Below are 19,486 nucleotides of genomic sequence, written 5' to 3'. Positions count from 1 at the left end.
GACAAGGAAAATATTAATAACACATATTTCAGGTAGTACACACTACATAATGAAGTAAAGTTTAAATGTCAATAATGAGATAATGAGGTAGAGTGTTCACTTTAAAACCAAATGGATATAGGTTCTCAGTAATTTTTAAAAGTGTATTTGTTTGTGTGGGTGGTTATTTATTCAAAGGCTGTCTCATCTATGGCCTCTAGTGAGAAGTAGGAACCAGGTCAATTTTTCTGATCATTGTATTTCTAAATATTTGTTGCATTTAGCAGTACAGGATTCAGCACAGTGCTTGTTACATAGTAAACATTTAAAGTAGGGTAGCTTTTCTTTATTATAATTGATGCTGTTGTTATGTGAAGCGTTCAGCAGAGTGGCACAAAATAAGCAAGCAATAATTGGTAGCTTACTAAATTTATATTTATTGCTTACCACATATCACCGTGTCTAACACACATCATTCACTCACAAACATCATGTTTATAAGAATAAATCGTACTTTCATTATTATTCAAAATCTCTAAGTGCCTGGCACATTAGCAAGGAGAAGTGGAAGTTCATTTTTATTAATTATTGACTAAAGCACTTAACACAAAGTCTGCCTCCCATGCGCCCTGCCTAAATAAATAATCTTCAGGATGATGGTCCTCAATTCTGGGTGTCCCGTACCCTCCCCTCCCCGGGACTTGAGCGACGCCCCGCCCCCTGCCTCCCGGCAGCCCCGCCCCACGGCCACCGCCGCGCCTGCGCACTGCTCGGCAGGGGCTCGCGCGCTCTCCTCCCCGCCGTCCCCGAGCGCGCGCCGGGTTAAGGCGGCCGGCCTGCTGCGTGTGTGCGTGCGTGCGTCGGCGCGTCCGTGCGTGCGTGCGTGTCGTACGCTCGCTGGGCACCGCGGCCTCACCCTCGCCCTCCGCCCCTGCGCCTGCACCGCGTAGGCCGTCCCCCCCACCGCGCGCAACCCATAGGCGACCCCCGCCCGCGCCCCGGCAGGCCCCCCCTTTCCAAATTTAAAGGGGGCGCAGCATTCACGCGTCCCGCCCCAGGTGACCTCTTAGGGGTCTCCCTGCCCGAGCTGCCCCGCCGCCGAGGAACATGGCGAAGGTGGAGCAGGTCCTGAGCCTCGAGCCGCAGCACGAGCTCAAATTCCGAGGTAAGCCCGGAGGCCCGCCATCTTCGGCCGCGGGCCGGGCCCGCCGCCCCGCGCTCTCTCCCGCGCTCCGGAGGGCCCGGCGGCGCGGCGGTGACGTCGGCCCCCCGGCCGCGGCCCCCGCCCCGCCCCGTCCGACGGCGAGTCCGCCTGCGCCCCTTCCCCGGCCCCGAGGGTCGGGTGCGGGAGTCCAGGGCCTGCTCCTCCACAGCCTCCCGCGCCTCGCCCTCCAGACACTCGCACAGTTACCGCTGTGACCCTTCCTGTCCAGTCTGTGGCCTCCGCCCAGAGTGTGGGCCCCGGCGACCGCCTGTCCCCGGAAGGCTCAGGTCCTAGGTCAGAGGTCGCCTGACCCGCGCCGACCCGCCACCCCGCCCGGGACACCTGCGGCCGCCCCTGTAGCATCACTCCTGGCAGCTCGGCAACTTAGCCCTGCGTGCGAGGACCACTTTACACACTTGTGTACTGTGTCTGCTCCACATTGGGAGGGAAGCTCCATGAGGACAGGACCTGGTCACGTCTCCGCTTTATCCCCCGCACACCTTAGGGCCCTGATAAGAACCTGTGGAGTAAGTGAATGATAGGAACCTCCTCAGAAGTTCTAACGAGACGGGACCCAGCTTTCCTTCTCCTGCCTTTCTTGTGCCTGTGGCTCACACCTGTGCAGCCGTGGGAGGGGCGGTGGGGGAGAGTTGTCAGATCTTCCCCCTCCCCACCCAGAAGAGCCTGGAACTGGAGTCCGAGGAAGCCCAGGGGGCCACCTATATGTTTGTGGCGAGCCCAAGCCCCTTGTAATGTGTGCGTTCATCTTTAGTTATTATTCCCTACTTTGTCCACCAAAGTACAGTGCTAGGGGACAAGAAGGTCTTCACCTGATTTGACCATTCCTTCTTTCCAAATGTACTGAGTGGCTGTGTAGCAGACATTTGATTGGCACTTGAGAGGGGTGAATGGACAAGACAGACAAGACCCTTGCTTTCTTAAAGATTAGCTTCTAGTGAAGGTTGGCAAGCCAGTACTCCAGAGTATTTCAGGAGGGACTAACACAGGCTGGCATGATGCAAGCATGGTTTCCCTTGAACGGCCAGGTCACTGCAGTGTCACCAACACTTGGCCCAGCGTAGCTCCTCAGTAGATGTTTGTGGCATTGCGATGCCTGCTGGCTACACACACCCCACTTCAAGGCAGGAGGTAGTGTGAGTAATTTACCCAGAGTCACCCAGTTGGCAAATGGCACATTGGAACCCAGATTCCAGAGCTCACGCTCTTTTAACAGTTACGCTTTCTCGATCCCTGGGCATTCTTCCACTGTGGTGGCTGTCATTTTGCCTCCCAGGTTAACAATCTCAGGTTGTCACATTTGGAAGTGATTCCAAATGTATAAACAGTGGAAGGTTTTCCAGTTCAAACAAACACAGACCACAAAACCGTGACGTGGATTATAATTTCATGGCAGTACTTTAAGGTCAGGCCTTCTAGTGGAGCCAGGCTGAGAGAGGAATCTGGTAACTCAAGTGAATGTGGAAGGTGATGGTTTCAACTTGAGTTGTCTGAAATTCTCTACCCTGGAAGCCTGGCTTAACTCCTCCCGGAAGTTGGCACGTCCATTCTTTGAGTCCACAGGCATTTACCCATTGCCTGCTCCATGTGACAGGTGACAGGAGAAGACGAGTCACATCACGTAGATGCCCCCATTCTCCCTCAGGCCCCCACCCCAGAACTTAGTTCTTGGGAAGAGAGTTGACAACACAATCAGCCAGAACAGTGCCGTGATACAAGGCAATCCAGATTGCTCCAAGATCAGCACCCGAAGAAGGTGTCATTTGACCTGAGTTCAAAGGTCAGATGGAAGTGGGTGACAGGGAGAAAGGAGTGAGGAGTGTGTCAGTTGGAGGAAATTGCAGGTACCGAGGCACAAAGGCTGAGACTACTGGGCTCCTTTGGGATGCCATTAGTATATCTGAATGACTAGGGCACAGAGCCTTTGTTGGAGTCACGAGGCGCTGGCTGGTTGACAAGAGTCCTGTCTTCCAAGGCCTTTGTGAACAGACACAGCCTGTGTCCAAATGCAGATTGTGTTGTGTCTCCTCAGCTAGTTCTCCCTGATTAACCCCACCTCTGCCTGCAGCCCTAACCCCACTCTTGAACATACACTCTCCTCAGTTCTTGTCCCAGTTCTTTCACTTAGTGATGTTTGAGCTTAGGCTGGCCACTTTGCTCGCCAAAACCTGGGATTACTCTCTTCTCCATGGGAGTGGTGCTCATATCTACCTTGCTTCCTGTAGAAAGTTTGGTTGAGATTATGGCTGTTCAGCTGCTTCGTAAATGTGCAGTATTATACAGAGATTGGTTGTATTTTACACAACTGGTTTCATCATTTCAGTTTCTTTACCTGAACGGTGTGGCAAAGAGGAGTCATCTCTCAGCCTAGGGTTGGCCAGAGTAATGATGGCCAAAGTTGCTGGATATGTTTGCTGGGGAAGTGATCCAGGAAAGTCCTGGTATCAGATTGTTGAGGGCTGTTGGCTTGTGACTTCAGAAGAGGCATATGCAGTCTTCAATAAACCACTTTCATGATTTGTTTGTGGGTTTGTTTTAAACTGAGCACTAAAATCATGAAATGAGGTTCAATACCCTGTTTTGCTGTATAGAGAGCATTCATTTCAGGATGAGAACTGGCTCATTTAACTAGTATCTTCCAGATTACTTGGAATGATGATTCTGACTTCGGACAGTTCACGTAGATGAATCAGACTTGTAAGCTAACTTTACATAAGAAGATATAATTTAAATGTCTGTCATCTAGAGGAAAAAAATTAATCATCTTTTAAGTGTAGCCTAAGATGGTATACGGTTGTATATGTTGGATTATTTTTCATCTTGGACATTTTGTGTGATTATGTTGAAGTTAAGAATGTTACAGAAGAAAAGAGGACACAGCCTTACAGGACCTTGTTCAGTCTTAAAGAAAGTGCTGAGCTGCTTTGTGGTTAAGTGTCAGAAGGAGAAGGCCTCCTGGCCTCCCAAAAGAAGCGCGATGCTGTGATACTCGGCATGGTGGAATAGTAGGATCTCTTTGGATTGGAGTCACCCTTCTGAAAGAGTTAAAGGCTTTTAAAACCTGAGAAAAGTGTGCTTTGCATTGTTACTCTTTTCTGTTGTTCTTCCTTCAAGGCCAAATCCTTTACTTTCTCTCTCTGAGGTTCCAGTTGTTGCCCAACTCAGTGAGAGTTTTATGAGAGAGTCAACTTTTAGGGTATTTCGTATCTCTTTTCTTTCTCCTCTCCCTCCCCTTCCATTGATTCCATCCACAGTTAAGTAGTATGCTGTATATTTTCTCGGTCATTGCCCAGGACTCTTCCTCTTTCTTCACACCCTAGCGTCCTCCTCCATCTCATGACACTGTCACGTGAGAATGGTCTGTTAACTGTCCTCAGGAGCTGGTTAGTTAAGGTTTAAATCCACAGTGGACCCATTTACCTTTGCTTGATTCTGGGACTGAACCAGTGACCTTCAGGAAACCTCAGGTAGTCCTGTTGTTGGTCAGTATGTATCCACTGGATTGTTGTGGTTGATTACCACTTTGTGGAGGAAAGGGGAGCTTGGGTCAATGGGTTAGGGACCTCTCTTTGTCTGAGGAAAGTGCTTAGAATCTTTAGTTCACCCTATTTAGTTAACTTGTAGCTGAAGATTGTTTAGGAAGCTAAAAAATAGAAAACCTTGTGGATATAGTCTGTTCTATGCAGTAATTATCTTTCAGATGCTAATTACAGCATTAATTCTTTAGTTTTAGCATAGCCCTGATTTCCTTAACATTTCATGATCACATAGAGCAGACTGTGTTTTACAGCACAACAAAATGTCAGCAGTGTGCTTAAGATTCTTTATGGTTGTGGTTTAAATCCATCCTGAATAGATTATGTTCATTTATTTAATTATTAACCAGCTTGCTCATCAGAAGCAAGTGGCATTAAACTTACCAACCTTTAGTCAAACTTAAGTCTTCATAGATTGTGTTATTAACTCCTAAATTTTTGTTTCTGGGAGAAAAATGTGAATTAGACGTTAACTTATTTTTACTCACTTATTCTTTTCTTTACAGTTAACTCCTTGAGGAAAAAATGGATAGTTGTTGGCTGTGTGCTTGTATTTGGAAAATGGTGATAGTTCCTTGTTGTGTGTGCTTGCAGTGTGAACACGGTTATCTTGATAATTACCTGGTAGGTCTGCATGCAGGTGTGGATTTGTTAAAATAATTAGTCTGAATTGATGCTTATTAAAGAAATGAACTCTTAAACATTATTAACACTATCTTTTATTTATTAAAATTATATAGCATCTTTCCTTCCAGTGCTGAAGGCAAAATATGAGAACTTTGACCCAGCAATATTACCACCAAGTAGCTGAAAATTAGGGGAGGAATCAGGGGAATAAACTATATTGGTTATGCTCACACATGGCCCTTAGGCTTAATTTTTAGAACCTGAAACTTGAGTTTTTACATAAGGAATTATTTCCGAGACTGCTTCGTAGATCTCCCATTTGTATTTGAAGAATTTGCCATCTGAAAGATGACCATGATTTGAAACAAATGAGCACAGCTTTCAGCACAAGAAAGACAAACAAAAAGAGTGCTGAGTTCCATTAGTCAAGACAAGGTTGCCATCGAATGTTTAGTGAAATAGAAGCCTTCTGCACAGTTATTTTGCACTGGGATTGTTTTAAAAACAAAGTTGTGTTATGGTTTGTGGGCTTGTGCCCTCATTTTCTGTCATTTTAGGCTCCTCTCAGCATAGCATATCCAGGATTGCTTTGGCCCTTGCCTGCCGGATGGGCTCATTCTTTGAAGTTTTTACCTGACAGACTTAGGCTGTTGGCTTTCCAAAAACATGAGTTGTTTAAAGAGCTTCATTATGCAAGCAAAATTACTGAACTCAACAGTCAATTTAAGATTATTTTTTAAAATGCCAGTGTGTCAAAATAGTATCTCTAGAATATCTGTTTTTCAAAATGTTAAACTGTTGTTTTAACAAAAACTGTTGATGTCTAGAAACAATGCCTTAATGTGCTTTTGGATCCCCCCTCTCCCCCTGGCCCCCCTGCCCCTGGCGTGGGGGAAAAAAAAATCCTTGAAAAAATGGCATCATCCCATGGGAAAAAATCTTGTAGTGCTTTCTTTTAATAATATTTTAGCATTGATGGCACAAAACTCTAAAGGTATAGAAATACTTTCCTAGAGGTTTCCTTCATCCTTTCAGAGGGGTTATTATTACTTTCTGACAAGTAGGTTAGCATTTCTTTTCATCTGTCAAGTATTGTCTTCAGTCAGGCTTCTTCTGGTTGTGTGTGTGTGTGTGTGTGTGTGCGTGCCTACGCGTTTGTGTGCAGGCCCATGTGGCCACACCTTCACACAGATAACTGATGTGCTTGAATTAGTATACAGTTGGCATTTCAATGAGGTCCTTCAGCCTTAACCTGTCTGGGAGGGGCTTGGAAAATATATGTTTTGGAGGAGAGTGAGGTTGAGGCTGCTGTGTGTTTTGGATTGTGCTTTTTGTGTGTGTGTTAGTCGCTCAGTCGTTTCTGACTCTTTGTCCGATCCCATGGACTGTAGCCCACCAGGCTCCTCCTGTCCAAGGAGTTCTCCAGGCAAGAATACTGCAGTGGGTAGCAATTCCCTTCTCCAGGGGAACTTCCTCACTCAGGGTTCGAAACCAGGTCTCCTGCATTGCAGGCAGATTCTTTGCCATCTGAACCGCTTTAAGACAGTATAATGGCCCCGTGGGCCATTTATCTAGGTTTGAATTGCTTATAACCTTTAGGAACCAAGTTCCTTGGGCTGTCTTTAAAAGATGCTCAGAGAGTGGAGAGGAGCAGAAAACTGGCTGAGCTCAGAACAGAGGGCATATTTGTAAGGGGCTAAGTGCTAGACTAACACCACCACTTCCCTGCAGTTACTTGGGTCCGAAATTTAAAGCAATGGCCGTAGTGATGCTTCCATCCGTTATGCAATATGAGAGGAAAGGGAAGGGAAGAATGAATGTTTCTAGAAGAGAAATGGTTGATTTCCAGAAGGTGGTCCACAAAGCCTGGGGACAATGGTAGAGGCTTTAGGTTCTTTATCTTGTTGTTTAATCTGTAGCACAGTTCTGTGATATGAGTTACTCAGTGGTCAGGAGGCCTGCCCCTGGATGGGGCCACTGGGTAAAAAGTGGTGCAGGGATTTAGCCCAGGTGTGTATCAGCAAAGCCCATTTCTTTCACATCATCTCTGGAAGGAACTTGTGAACAGGGTCGGGGGAGGAAGGCAGAGAATTTTTAACCATTACGGATGTCTTAGTAGCTGTCAGGATAATTTCTTAAGAATATTAGTTAATTAAGAGTTACTATTTGTGGAATTTTTAGAAGGGATTTCTTTCTTCTTTTAAAAAGTCCATACAGATGACTCCAAAGCATTCTTTGATTTACCTTGTGAATTTTCTTTTTTTCTTTTTTGTAACAGAAACCATTGGTGTTTAATGATTCTGTATGTTTAGAACACACTAACTTTCAAGTAATCTGCAAATCTGCTCTGGAGTCTTTGGAAGATAGGGTGAAACTTGTGTGAGGTAGAGATATCACAGGTTTTTGCAGATCTGTAAAGTGGGAATTTAGAGTTCAAAAGGGTGTTTATTAGGAATAGGAATGTCACTGGAGGGGGAGGTGGCAACCCACTCTGGTATTCTTGCTTGGGAAATCCCATGGATAAAGGAGCCTGGCAGGCTGCAGTCCACAGAGTTGCAAAAGAGTCGGACACAATTTAATGACTAAACAACATAAAAGATTTATGTTTTACTATACTATAATAATATATGTGATATTATGCACATAATAAAAAAAGATAAGAATGTCTGAAATGTGACCTTCATCGGTGCTACCGCAGAGCTTACAGGTGGGGCTGAGATGACTAGCGATTTCTCAAACGCTGTAAGAGACTGACTCACAGTGAATATTAGAAGGTGCTCTTCCATTCTGTAGGGGGTATGCTTTGGGAAGTCTTCCTTCCCTGAATGATGACAGCCACTCGTAGGAATCATGAGATGTGCAGGGGTATGGTGATTGTGTGCATAGTAGACGATTGTCCAGTTGGAAATGTTTGGAGTTTCTTCTTTTTCCACAGCTCAGGCTTTGAGGTGTTCCTCACTGACAGAGGAGCCCCTCTTGTCAGATGGAATATAACGTGGTTGTGATTCGGGACTGGTCTGGTTGCCACATCCCAAAAGCTTCCTGTGGGCCAGGCCCTGGGGTGGGGGCTGGAGTGGAGTCCTGGCCCTAAAATGTCCAGGCTCCTGTAAGTAAATGCTCAGTTATTCTTAAAACAGGACTAGGAAGTAAGATAGTTACAATTCTCAGGTTCGTAACCTGAATTAGATGTGGATTTGAACCAAGATCTGTCTGACTGCAGAGCCCCTGTTTATCATTCCATTGACTGTGTTGCTCCTCTTAAAAAGTGAGTGGGAGTGTGGCTCAGGAGGAAGGCCCAGGACTTTGGTATTTATTACCTTGCTAGGAAGATGAAAGGAGGACTGGAAATAGGACCCGGGGAATGGAGAAAGAGCGCTGAAAGACAAATGAAATATAAAAATGAAGGAAAAAATGCTTAATTGTCAGTGTAATCTGGTAATGGCTTCCTTGTCACTGCTTCCATGAAGCAGACTCCAGTGTTGTTCTGGAGTGTTGGAGTGACTGATTAAAAAAAAGTAATTGTACTAATTCTGTTTCCCCTAAGAACTTTTCATCCTAACTCAGTAACTTCTGATTATGTCATTTTTATACTAATGTTGAAAATTACGTGCTGATATTATCACATACCTTCCCTTCTTCCTCACTCCTCACATGCCCTCTTGCCTCAGTGCTTGTCATCACAAACAATGCAGGCTGATTGGGTACTGTTTTGCCTTTTAGTCACATTTCACTCAACATTTATAGTATAATGGGGAAAGGGGAAGGAAAGGAAGGGTACCTAGGTCAGTTTTCTGTGCTTCTCCACGCTCTGAGCACTCTCCAGCCTTTAGAGTCCTAAATGTTCCAAGCCCCATCACCAGCACTTCAGATCTAGGAAAACAGCCAGGATTATCATCCTCTGCGTTTCAGAGATGAGAGGAACTGGACTGGCACTTGGCGGAATGCAGAACTTGCTTGTGTGCTTGTATTACAAAGGGCATCTTGTGCTCCTGCCCCCGCTGTCACTCCCCAGCCAGCTTTGATTCCCTCTCCTGTTGGATGAGGAAGCTTGACCCCAAGGCCGCTTGGAGTTCCTTCCAGCTCCAGTCTTGAGAACATGCTATTAAAATTTGTTTTAGTTGAAGAAGAAAGATGGAAAGCCCCCTGAGGGCAGAAACTGGGGTTTGTATTTCTCTTAGTACCGACCAGTGCTTTGCACTAGTGGGGTGTCAGATCTTTAATTAATGAGCCGTCTTGTTCCTGTTGAAAAGCTCACTGTACTCTAGTAACTTTTCCTGAGTATTCTTGGATATTCTTATCCAGCTCCAGTGTTTTCTGCATCACCTCAAACTGTACAACCCGGGTACCCTGTGCATGTTTATGGCATCTGCTCCTTGTGCTTTATTTATGATGGCTTTGTCTTCCATGCTGTAGACTGCAGGCCCCTATAGGTTTTGTTTCTGCAGTTTTCCCCGGTGGTAACTATAGGATATGTTCTTGTCTTCTGCTATTTAATAGTAACCCCAAAGAAGGGATATAGCCCTGGACTAGGTCATCTTTTCAGTGTTTGGCTTGACCATTTGAAATGGACGCATACATAAAGAATAAAAAGAAGGATTTGCTGAAAAACCAAAGGTTTGTCCTTGTGGAGGCTTATTTGAATTCTCATTTTCTTGGTTGAATTGATTTGTTGGCATATTAATGTATCTTGATGGACTGCTCTGAAAATCCAAATTCGTGCTTTTTGACCTTTTAAAAGTCAGACACTGCTTTACTAATTGAACGAAGCAAAGTCCTGAATCACTCCTTGGAGAGTCCAGTCATTCAGAACTTCTCATGGAGTTTTGGGCGCAGGGGGGTGACAGTTTACAGTGCCTGCCTGGTTAACCTCTCGTTTTGCCCAGAGAATGACAGAAGTGGAAAAGATGGGAGAGGTCATCTGGAGCAGTCCAGAGAAAACTCAGTCAGTTTACCTGGGTCTCTTTATTTTATTCTTTAAAAAAAAAAATTTTTTTTTAATGAATTATGCCTTCAGTGCCCTTCATAACAAGACTATTTTATTTTATTTTTTTTCTTTTACGTGCCTAACTCTAGGCATACATGCCCAACTTTGGCAATTAGTCCTCTTCAGTAAACATCTGAATATTTCCCTGTCCACTTTCAGACAGGAGTTAACTGTGTTCTCAGGTGGGCTTGCTCTCCTCGCTCCTTCCTTCCAGGAGGAGCGTATGTGCTAGCAAGCTTTACTCCTGAGTCGTCACCTGGGCACTTCACTGCCTCGTTACTACATCTGTTATTTTATTTTATTATTTACCTCACATGTACAGTACTCTTTGGAGCATTTGGCCTCTGTGATGGCGCGGGACTCGACGCTCTTCCCTTCACCTCCTCACGCACCACCTTTCGGCTTTCTCCCCCTCCTCTGGCCGTTTCCGCCTGCTCCTTAAGGAGCCCTGAGGATGGTGCTGAGGGGCGCAGGTTTTCCAGCCCCGGCTCTTGTTCCTCTTCTCCTCTCAGCGCCCCACCCAGTCGCCCTGTCTCTTCCGCCAGTTCCCTTGGCTTCTTCCAGCGTTTAGAGTGATCCTAGGGCTGACCCAAGCTCAGATGTGGGCTGCAGGTACTTTACGTGCCACACGCCCCAAAATGTCTTCTTCCCCACTCCCTTTTCCTTTTTCCTTTGGACCTCCTTTTCTGACACGTACCTCCCTGAGTGGTATCCACATGCACACAGTCGAGCAGCTCCCTCTGAACCCGGCATTCAGGTCTGTCCTGTCCTTCTTGTCCCCTCCGTGATGCCTCCTTTCCGTGGATGACTGTAATTGTTTCTTACCTGGTCTTCCCGTCCCAGTCCTTAGGCTTGTCTCCATACTGATGGCACTTTCAGATGGGCCAATCTTAGCTTCTCTCTTGCTTTCTTAAAAATCTTAAATTTTTGTACGCCCATTGCCAAAAGAATAAAATTTGCATTCTCTAACAACGCCTGGGAAATCGTTTGTGCCCTTGATCTCCCCGGCGCCACCTGCCTCGTGCCTGCGCTCTGGCCTTTGCTTCCTCCAGTCCCAGAGCTCCTGCGTTCACCTCTCCGCCTGTCCCACTGCTCCCTCCTCCACGTCTTTGCGGTCGTTTTCCTGACACTGTCCACATACACCATGCCTGTGCCCCTGCACAGTCAGCTGTGTTTGGTTACTTGCTTTCCTTCCCCACTAACCAGCAATGCCTTTGCCCTCTTGGACGGTTTTCTTTACCCCTGATCCCAGTGCTCAGCGTGATGCACGGCGCTTGGCACGTTCCAGGGAGTCCATGTCCAGGTCTGAGAGTGTCGAGAAAGGTAAAGAGGGGGAAAAAAAAAAGACAGCTTTCTGTGGAAAGGGATGGTGGAACCCATCAACAAGGCTGCTGTGTGCAGCTGACATTCAGTATTAAGATATTCTACCTAGGGTTGGTCACTTCTTTCTCTTCTACAAACGTATGTTCCCACCATCCTCCCCTCCTGTTTCAGAGACTCAGCACCACCTCTCACGCAGTGTGCATCTCTCCATCCCTTTTCCATCCCTGTGGTGTCTCGCTCCATTAGTCAGCCTCCTCCTGGTGCCTCAGATTTCTGTTCTGCTTGATGCTTTCCCAGTGCCTACAAACATGCTTAAGTTTCTCCTTCCTGAAAAGAAACTACCTTCCTCCAGATCTTCCCCCGCTTAAGCAAATGCCCAGTCTTATATCACAACTAAATTTTTGGAAGCAGTGAATTTCAGTGAGTGGTTTACATCTAGTTTCCTTTCAGTTCTCATACCTTATGTTCCACTGAAGCCCTTCTCAATTCACCCATTTTCTCTTTGTGACTTTCACCTTTGACTTTTCTGGTGAACTCCCTAGCCCTTGATCATGGTTACTGGATGTTGACATTTCCCAAGCTTCTGTTCTCCATCTTCTCCATTTAAGCACTCTTTGTATGTTATCTCATTCACAGTCCTTTCAACTCTCACCGCTACACAGAAAACTTCCAAGTCTGTATCTCCAAGCATATCTTGGTCTCGAGGCTTTCTGCCTGCTGGACATTCCTGCCTGTTGGTTGTCATGAAAGTACATCAGGACTCGCTGTATTCCACGCTGCGTTCCTGACTTACGCTCTCAAATGTGCCTTCCCTGTCTTGGGACTGGCCCCTGAACCCACGCGGGTAAGCCAGGAATCCTAAACCCGTCTTCCACTGCCCCCTCTTCCCATCCCACTCGCATCTTGTCAGTCACTGTCTTCAGCAGTGTCTCCTGTACCCCTTTGCTTCCGCTTCTCCCCACTGCCATATCCTGAGTGCAGGATTATTGCCCCATGTGCCCCGTCTGGCTCTAATATACCCTCTCCTTCCCTGACCCTTCAGGCCACCCTGCGTACACTTGATAGAGTTATTTTTCTAAACTTGAAAACATTTTTTGGCTCCCTCAACCCTACAGGTTAGCAGAATTCTTAGGCCAGCATCACAGGCTTTCAAATTGGGCCATGCTTTTTTTTATTTTTAAAACAGTCTCAGCTTTTATTCTCCATTTTAAACACCTGAAATGTTCAAACACTCAGACACACACAGACTTGTGTGAGTACGTCTCCTCTTACATCTGGGTTCCCCCGGAGGCTGGCAGAGGCAGTGGATACTGTTTAGAGCCCGTGAAGAGAAGAGAAAGCCCGTTTTCCTTCATCGTACCTGCCTTCCTAGAGTCACTTTTAATTTTCTTCCTTTCATTTTCTCTTGTAGAGCTCACTGCCAGACTTGTATAGGTATGAGGTTTTATAGCTTATTTTTAAACTATAAGGTGTTAAAAAGCATAGCAGATGTGATCGCCCCTCGCCCCATTTCTCCTTTCACTCCCTCCGCTCAGACCCCTCCTGCTGTAGCCACGTGGCCTCCTTTTCCAAGGCCCCCTTGTGCTTTGATCACCCCACACCGTGCTCACACCAACACTTTTCCTTCAACTCAGAAAGTGTGTTCCTTCATCTTTTCAAACTCTGGGATTTACCCTCAGTGTTCAGCTCCCCGCCCCCGCACCCTCCTGTGTTTATACAACACTTTACATGTTAACTTCCACATGGTGTTCTGTGCAGTGAGAGGTCGAGTACCACACAGCAGTTGAGAGTGTGAATTCTTGGGCCAGACTGCCTGGATGTGACTGCTGGATCTACCACCTGAAAATCTAGGATAAAATATTCAATGTCTCCATGCCTCAAATTCTTCACTTCTGGGTATGTTGGAAGGATTAAGTGAGTTGATGCACATAAAGTGCTTAGAATAGACCTGTTAAGTGTTAACTAACGTCACTATCGTTTGATAATTTTGTTTTCAAGATAGATCATTCCAGAGCCTCAGTCCCAGAGATTCTTGTTCTTTAGTTCTGGCTGGGTCCTGGGACGGCTGTCCAAGTGTATTGACCCTGTCTCTTCAGGGTTCTGGGCAGGAGAGCAGTGTCGTCTCTGAGCTTGAGGGCCTAGCACAGTACCTGGACTGTGCCGTCATCAGTTACTCATTGAATGCCTGCACTGTGCTGAATGTCGTTCTGGATGCTTGAGAGACTGAGATGAAAGAACTGACAAGACCTTTGCCTTATGGAGCTCATCTTCTAGTGGGGGAGATGGGCACTAGATAAGAGAAGGGAAAATATGTAGACTATGCTTTGAGATAATGGTAGGTGCTAAATGGGGTTGAGAGGATGGTGGATGAAGTTTAAAGGGGTTTGGAAGTGGGTTCTGTTATAAAGAGGGCAATCGGAGAAGGCCAAGTTTCTGAGAAGGCAATACAGTATTGGAACTGAGACCTGTGTAAAATGAGTGCAAGCTGTGCACACATTTTGGGGGAAGAACATTCAAGAGAGAGGAAAGGACAAATGCAAGGCCCTAGGTGGCGATAAGCTTGGTGTGTTCAAGCAGCAGCAGAGACATTATGCCTGCAGAGGAGCGGTGGGCTCAGAGAGGAAGGTGGCACCTTCCCGGTAGACAGGCCATGGGAGGGACTTTGGATTTTGTTCTGAGCTGGAAAACCATGGAGGATTCTAAGCAAGAGTCTTTTTAAAAGACCATGGCTGGTGTGGGGAAAGTAGGCTATTTAGATGTGTGGTTGGTGTGTGTGGAAGCCATGAGGCTGCTACACTTACCCATTATCCATCCACCCATCCACCCTCCACACAGTTATCCAATAATCTGTCCACCCATACATCATCCATAAGTTGTCCCTAACCCAGGCCAACAGACTGTGGCTTGGACCAGCATGGTGACAATTAAGAGAATGGGATGAGAAGTGCTCAGATTCCAAATCTCTTTTGAAGGTAGAGCTGGCTGAAGGATTAAATGTGGAATGGGAGGGGAAGTAAGGTAACTGCTTTTGGCCCAAGCTTTTTGGTGAATGGCGGTTTCTTTTTCCTGAGATGGGAAGCAGTGTGTTTGGGTGAGGGGAATTGGGCTCTGCTGCTTGGCCATGATAAACTTAAGATGCTTATTACAGCCACAAGTGGACACCAGTGGAGAGGGTCAGGATATAAATTTGGTCATCATCAGCTTATTGTTAGAACACAGTATAGGAAGGAATAATTTTTTCCAACTGAGAGATTAGGTAAGCCTTTTCAAAAGAGAATGCATTTGAGCAAAACTTTGAAGAATGAATATGATTTCCAAAGGCAGAGAAGGAGGAAAATAGAAGATATTTTTCATCCAAGTCTCATAGCCTTTTTCCCTGGCCTCTTGTTGAATTTAAGAAGCTGCTGATCTCTTTTCACTGGTGTAGCCACTTAGATTCTCTGTTGAAAAGGAAACCAAAGCAGATTACATACTAACTGATAAACCGAATTCTGCTATTTCTCATTGTTCACAAATTGAAAACTCACGCTGGACCATAGAGGTGCAGAATGCTAAGTGTGCGTGTGCTTCTCGCCTCTGTGTGTCTGCTGTGATTTGGGATGTGTTGATTTTGGTGTGGCGGCTGTTTGTATGCTGTCTGTCGTCTCCATTAAAGATTGAACATTTTGGGGAAGTTTTTACTTCCGCTGATACTGACTCTCAGCACTTGACTTGAACTGTTAATTTATAACTCAGTCAAGTTACAGCCACAACCATGACCGTGAGAAATTGGGACCCCTTGCTCTCTAATCACGCATGTCTCTCTCATTTGGGCATAATTCTGTCTTGATTCTTCCTGCTTTGTGTGGAAAAAATGTCATGTTTTGCCCCTCATATTTAAGTAGAATTTTAATTTAGTAGAGTATTGCTTACCTTTTTGTTTATTTTCATGATCTCTCTAAATCACAAATTTTTATCTTTTAAATAGAGAAAAATTACTAGATGTTTTGTTAGTGGGACAAAAGATTCTGCATTGAAAAAAATTGAGTCTAAGATCTTTTTAGAACTGATATAAAATTCACACTAGACATGTGTGCCATCACCTTAAAATAATCTTCATTGGTGTACCATAATATGTCTTAGTGCTGTGTATTGATGAAATGTACAAAACTTCAGCTCTTACATAAACGTTCTGCCATTTTCCTGTTTAGAAAAGAGGTGTTGCATTAACAAAAATAGTCATAGAATTTATCTCTAGGTGTGTAAAGGCTTCTAGTCTTATTTCTAGGTGCGTAAAGGCTTATTATCGGAGAAGGCAATGGCACCCCACTCCAATACTCTTGCCTGGAGAATCCCATGGATGGAGGAGCCTGGTAGGCTGCAGTCCATGGGGTCACTAAGAGTTGGACACGACTGAGCGACTTAACTTTCACTTTTCACTTTCATGCATTGGAGAGGAAATGGCAACCCACTCCAGCGTTCTTGCCTGGAGAATCCCAGGGATGGCGGAGCCTGGTGGGCTGCCGTCTGTGGGGTCGCACAGAGTCGGACATGACTGAAGTGACTTAGCAGCAGCAGCAGCAGCAGCAAAGGCTTATTATAGTCTTCAAGGTTTTTACAATAGATTTTGTAAGAATTTGGGGTTTGGGTTTTTGTCTTGAATTGAGACCACTGCTACTCTAAACATGTTTTAAATAATTACCTTGATTTTTATAAAAATAACATAAGAATGGCTATTGATGTGTATGTCTGTGTGTGTGTATATATATAGGTTTTCAAGAAACTCCACAATTCAGGATTCTAGTATTTTTATATATACAGAGAGCATTCTAGGCAAGAAGAAAATTCTCTCAGAATATTGTCTGGATCTTACATAAACTATAGCTCTTTTCATGTGGAAAAAATACAATTACAGAAAAATACAGATCATGTAATAAACATCTAAATACAAAATAACTAAATGTTTTGAAGTTTTTCTTTAATGAATAAGGTTCACCAAGAATTTGAAGACATGTCTGCCCTCCACATCTGCCCGTTCATGCTCCTCTCTTCTTTACTTTTCAGAGGAATTTAGTGTGAACTATTTCCTTTTTTTTTTTTTTTCTTGTTTTACCTAATGTGGTATTATGGTGTTTGTATCACTTACCATGTTTTTAAGACCAGATCTACTTCATTCTTTTCAATTGTTGTGTAGAATTCTTTCATAAGAATTTGACACATTTGTTCTTAATAAGAGTTATTTATATGTTCTGAATTCTTGCTTGTCTGTTAACATAGGCTCCAAATATCCTTCCGCTTGTTAGGCGGTTGTTCCTTGCTGCCCAGCTTTTTGTCTTTCGCAGGGAGCTTTCCTGAGCCTGTCCTTAAGCTTCCATAGTACTTTGATCCACTGAGTCCTTACACTACAGCAGGGTGCCTTATGTGGTAGTTTCCCACCCATGGAGTTGATGGGAGACTGAATTTTATTTCTTTTTGCTCCAGAGGAGCTAGGAAACTAGTGAGTTGAATAAGCAGCCTTAAATGTTGGTATAGTCTTTTTCAATCAAGCCAGTGTCTAGATCATTAGTGAATATTCTTGGGTTTTGATTTCTCTTGCTATAATAATGGGTGTGATGCTTCTCAATAGCTGGCTCTCTCCCAGGGATATCAGGTGGGTTGGTTGCTCTATTAATTTAGAACACTTTGCATTCTGAGATTTCTTTAGGAAAGTTATGTGTGTGTGTCGGGTTCTTTTTATTTGTGGTACTTTCAGAATCAGAGATATATAATAAGGCTTTCTGCTGAAGTGTTGGAATCCAGTGTCTGCCAGTAAAGGCACATTAATTGCAAAGCTTTATTTTTGTTTGTAAAACATTGAATTAATGTGTGAGCTAAGACTTAAATCAAGAAAACAGATTAAAAAAAAATCTCCCAGTGTTGTTACTCTTGAGTTCATGGTTATTTAAGAGTTTACCCTCTTTGGATATCTGTTACTATGAAATCTGTTTTTCATTTTTTAGAGGGACAACTTTAAACAAAATTATCATAGAATAATAGTGACAAAAGCCTTATTGACACAAGTGACCATTTTTATTAATAGTACCTTCAACCTGTGTATGGTCAGCCCAAATATATCATGATTGCAGAGCGAAGTTACTGATGAGGCATTCTTTTACAGGAAACGTGTCAGAATGAGTTGGGTTGCCTCTGAGGAAACCTGGTATCCATTCAGGCTGCACACACTTAGTGAGCCCATTACTATGTGTGTGGTATGCGCGGTTTTAGGCTTTGGACATCCAGTGCTGAATTGTGTGGAGGTTCACTCCAGGTGGGAAGCAGTCAGGAAAGGAACACGTGAACTGTCAAGTTGATTCTGAGTCCTGTGCAGAAGATGAAAAGGGGACTAATCCTGCAGAGGGAGCTGTAGCTAGCTCAGTATTGATTCACCCAGAGCCTGGTGGTGCCTCCAGGAGGGAGGGTTCAGGAAGAGAGAAAGCCTTGTTTAAAACAGATGGAAGTGTGGCATGGCCATTCACTCATTTTCCAGCACATTTATTGAGCATCCATGCTACGTCTGGAAATGCTCTGGAAACCTGTGATCAGGAGTGAACAAGAAAAGTCTCTCTGTTCAGGCAGTTTACATTCTGAAAGCGGAAGCCTAACCTAAACAAGAAGAATAATGAGAAGGCTGGTGCACTGCAGGTAGGTTGGGAGGGCAGGAGGCAGTAGGACACATTTAATGAAAACAGACTGTCAAAGGATCAGTTTTGAAGACATCTGTAAGATATCCAGCCAGTTTTTACTTTAGAGTGTCCATTTCCCCCATTTTAATGTATTTTCCCATACACAGAGTCTGTTGTATTAAAACCTCAAACATAATTTCATTGTCTTAACAAAATCCATCATGAGTCCTAGGCTTCTGGAGACAGATTATTACCTTCCCAGAAGGTAATCTTTTCAGAGTTGAAGTGAAATATGGTAACATGTTTTTTGGGAGGGTTGAAGAAAAGAGAGATGATGTACCTCAATTGTGTTTGCAAGAGTATAAAATAATATAGCTCTTTTTATGCAGTGTGAAAAAAACTGGTGTGGAACTAATAACTCTTAAGTTTATATTTGGAAAGCTGAGACCTGATAGATAATATATCAAATTGGTATATAACTTCCTTGGTAACACACAGTTTGAGTTTCAAAGTATCGTAGCTACATCAGGAGACATATTACATAGGAAGAATATTTATTTGCAACACCAGAATTTTTCATGAATTCCAGAAAAGGAAAAGCAAAACGCAGCATCTTTGTTCATTTATCTTTATCCAATTATATCTACATAATGTCTGTTAAAAATCAGTGATACTTAATATCTGAGATGTTGAGGGTGCTGCTTCTTTTTTTTTTTTTTGGCAGGGTGGAAAGCTTTATTTTTTAAGATCAGTTTTAGGTTGACAGCAAACTTAGCACAGAGTTGCGCCTGGCCCCACGCACGCACAGCTTCCTCCGCTGTCGGCATCCAGCACCAGAATGGTGCTACAGCTGATACACCTGCACTGACATGTCCTTGTCACCCAAAGTCCACGGTCTAAGTCGGGGGTCAGCCTTGGTGGTTGTACATCCCGCGGGCTTTGACAAATGTGTAATAACACTCATCCACCATTGTAGTATCACACAGAATAGTTTCACTGCCCTGACCACCCTCTGTCCTTGGTCTGTTTATCCCTCCATTCCTTCATAAGCCCTGCAAACTGCTATCTCCATAGTTTTGCCTTTTCCAGAATGTTATATAATTGAAATTATGTAGGGTATAGTCTTTTCAGATTGGCTTCCTTAACTGAGTAATGTGCATTTAAGACTCATCTG

At 44.4% G+C, this 19,486-nt stretch overlaps 1 protein-coding gene across 1 annotated transcript in view; it reads left to right on the top strand.

Annotated features, from left to right (window-relative positions):
• Positions 1 to 891: 891 nt before the first annotated feature.
• Positions 892 to 19,486, top strand: part of VAPB (VAMP associated protein B and C) — a 47,485-nt gene continuing 28,890 nt past the window's right edge. The window contains 1 exon segment of the mRNA NM_001082423.1: positions 892 to 1,144. Coding sequence (NP_001075892.1) covers positions 1,087 to 1,144 — 58 coding nt within the window. The 5' untranslated portion in view covers positions 892 to 1,086.

Source organism: Bos taurus, chromosome 13 (genome assembly GCF_002263795.3).
Source record: "Bos taurus isolate L1 Dominette 01449 registration number 42190680 breed Hereford chromosome 13, ARS-UCD2.0, whole genome shotgun sequence".
In the NCBI taxonomy this organism is placed as follows: Eukaryota; Metazoa; Chordata; class Mammalia; order Artiodactyla; family Bovidae; genus Bos; species Bos taurus.
Note: the sequence above shows the minus strand (reverse complement) of the source record. Positions and strands in the feature narration are given on the sequence as shown.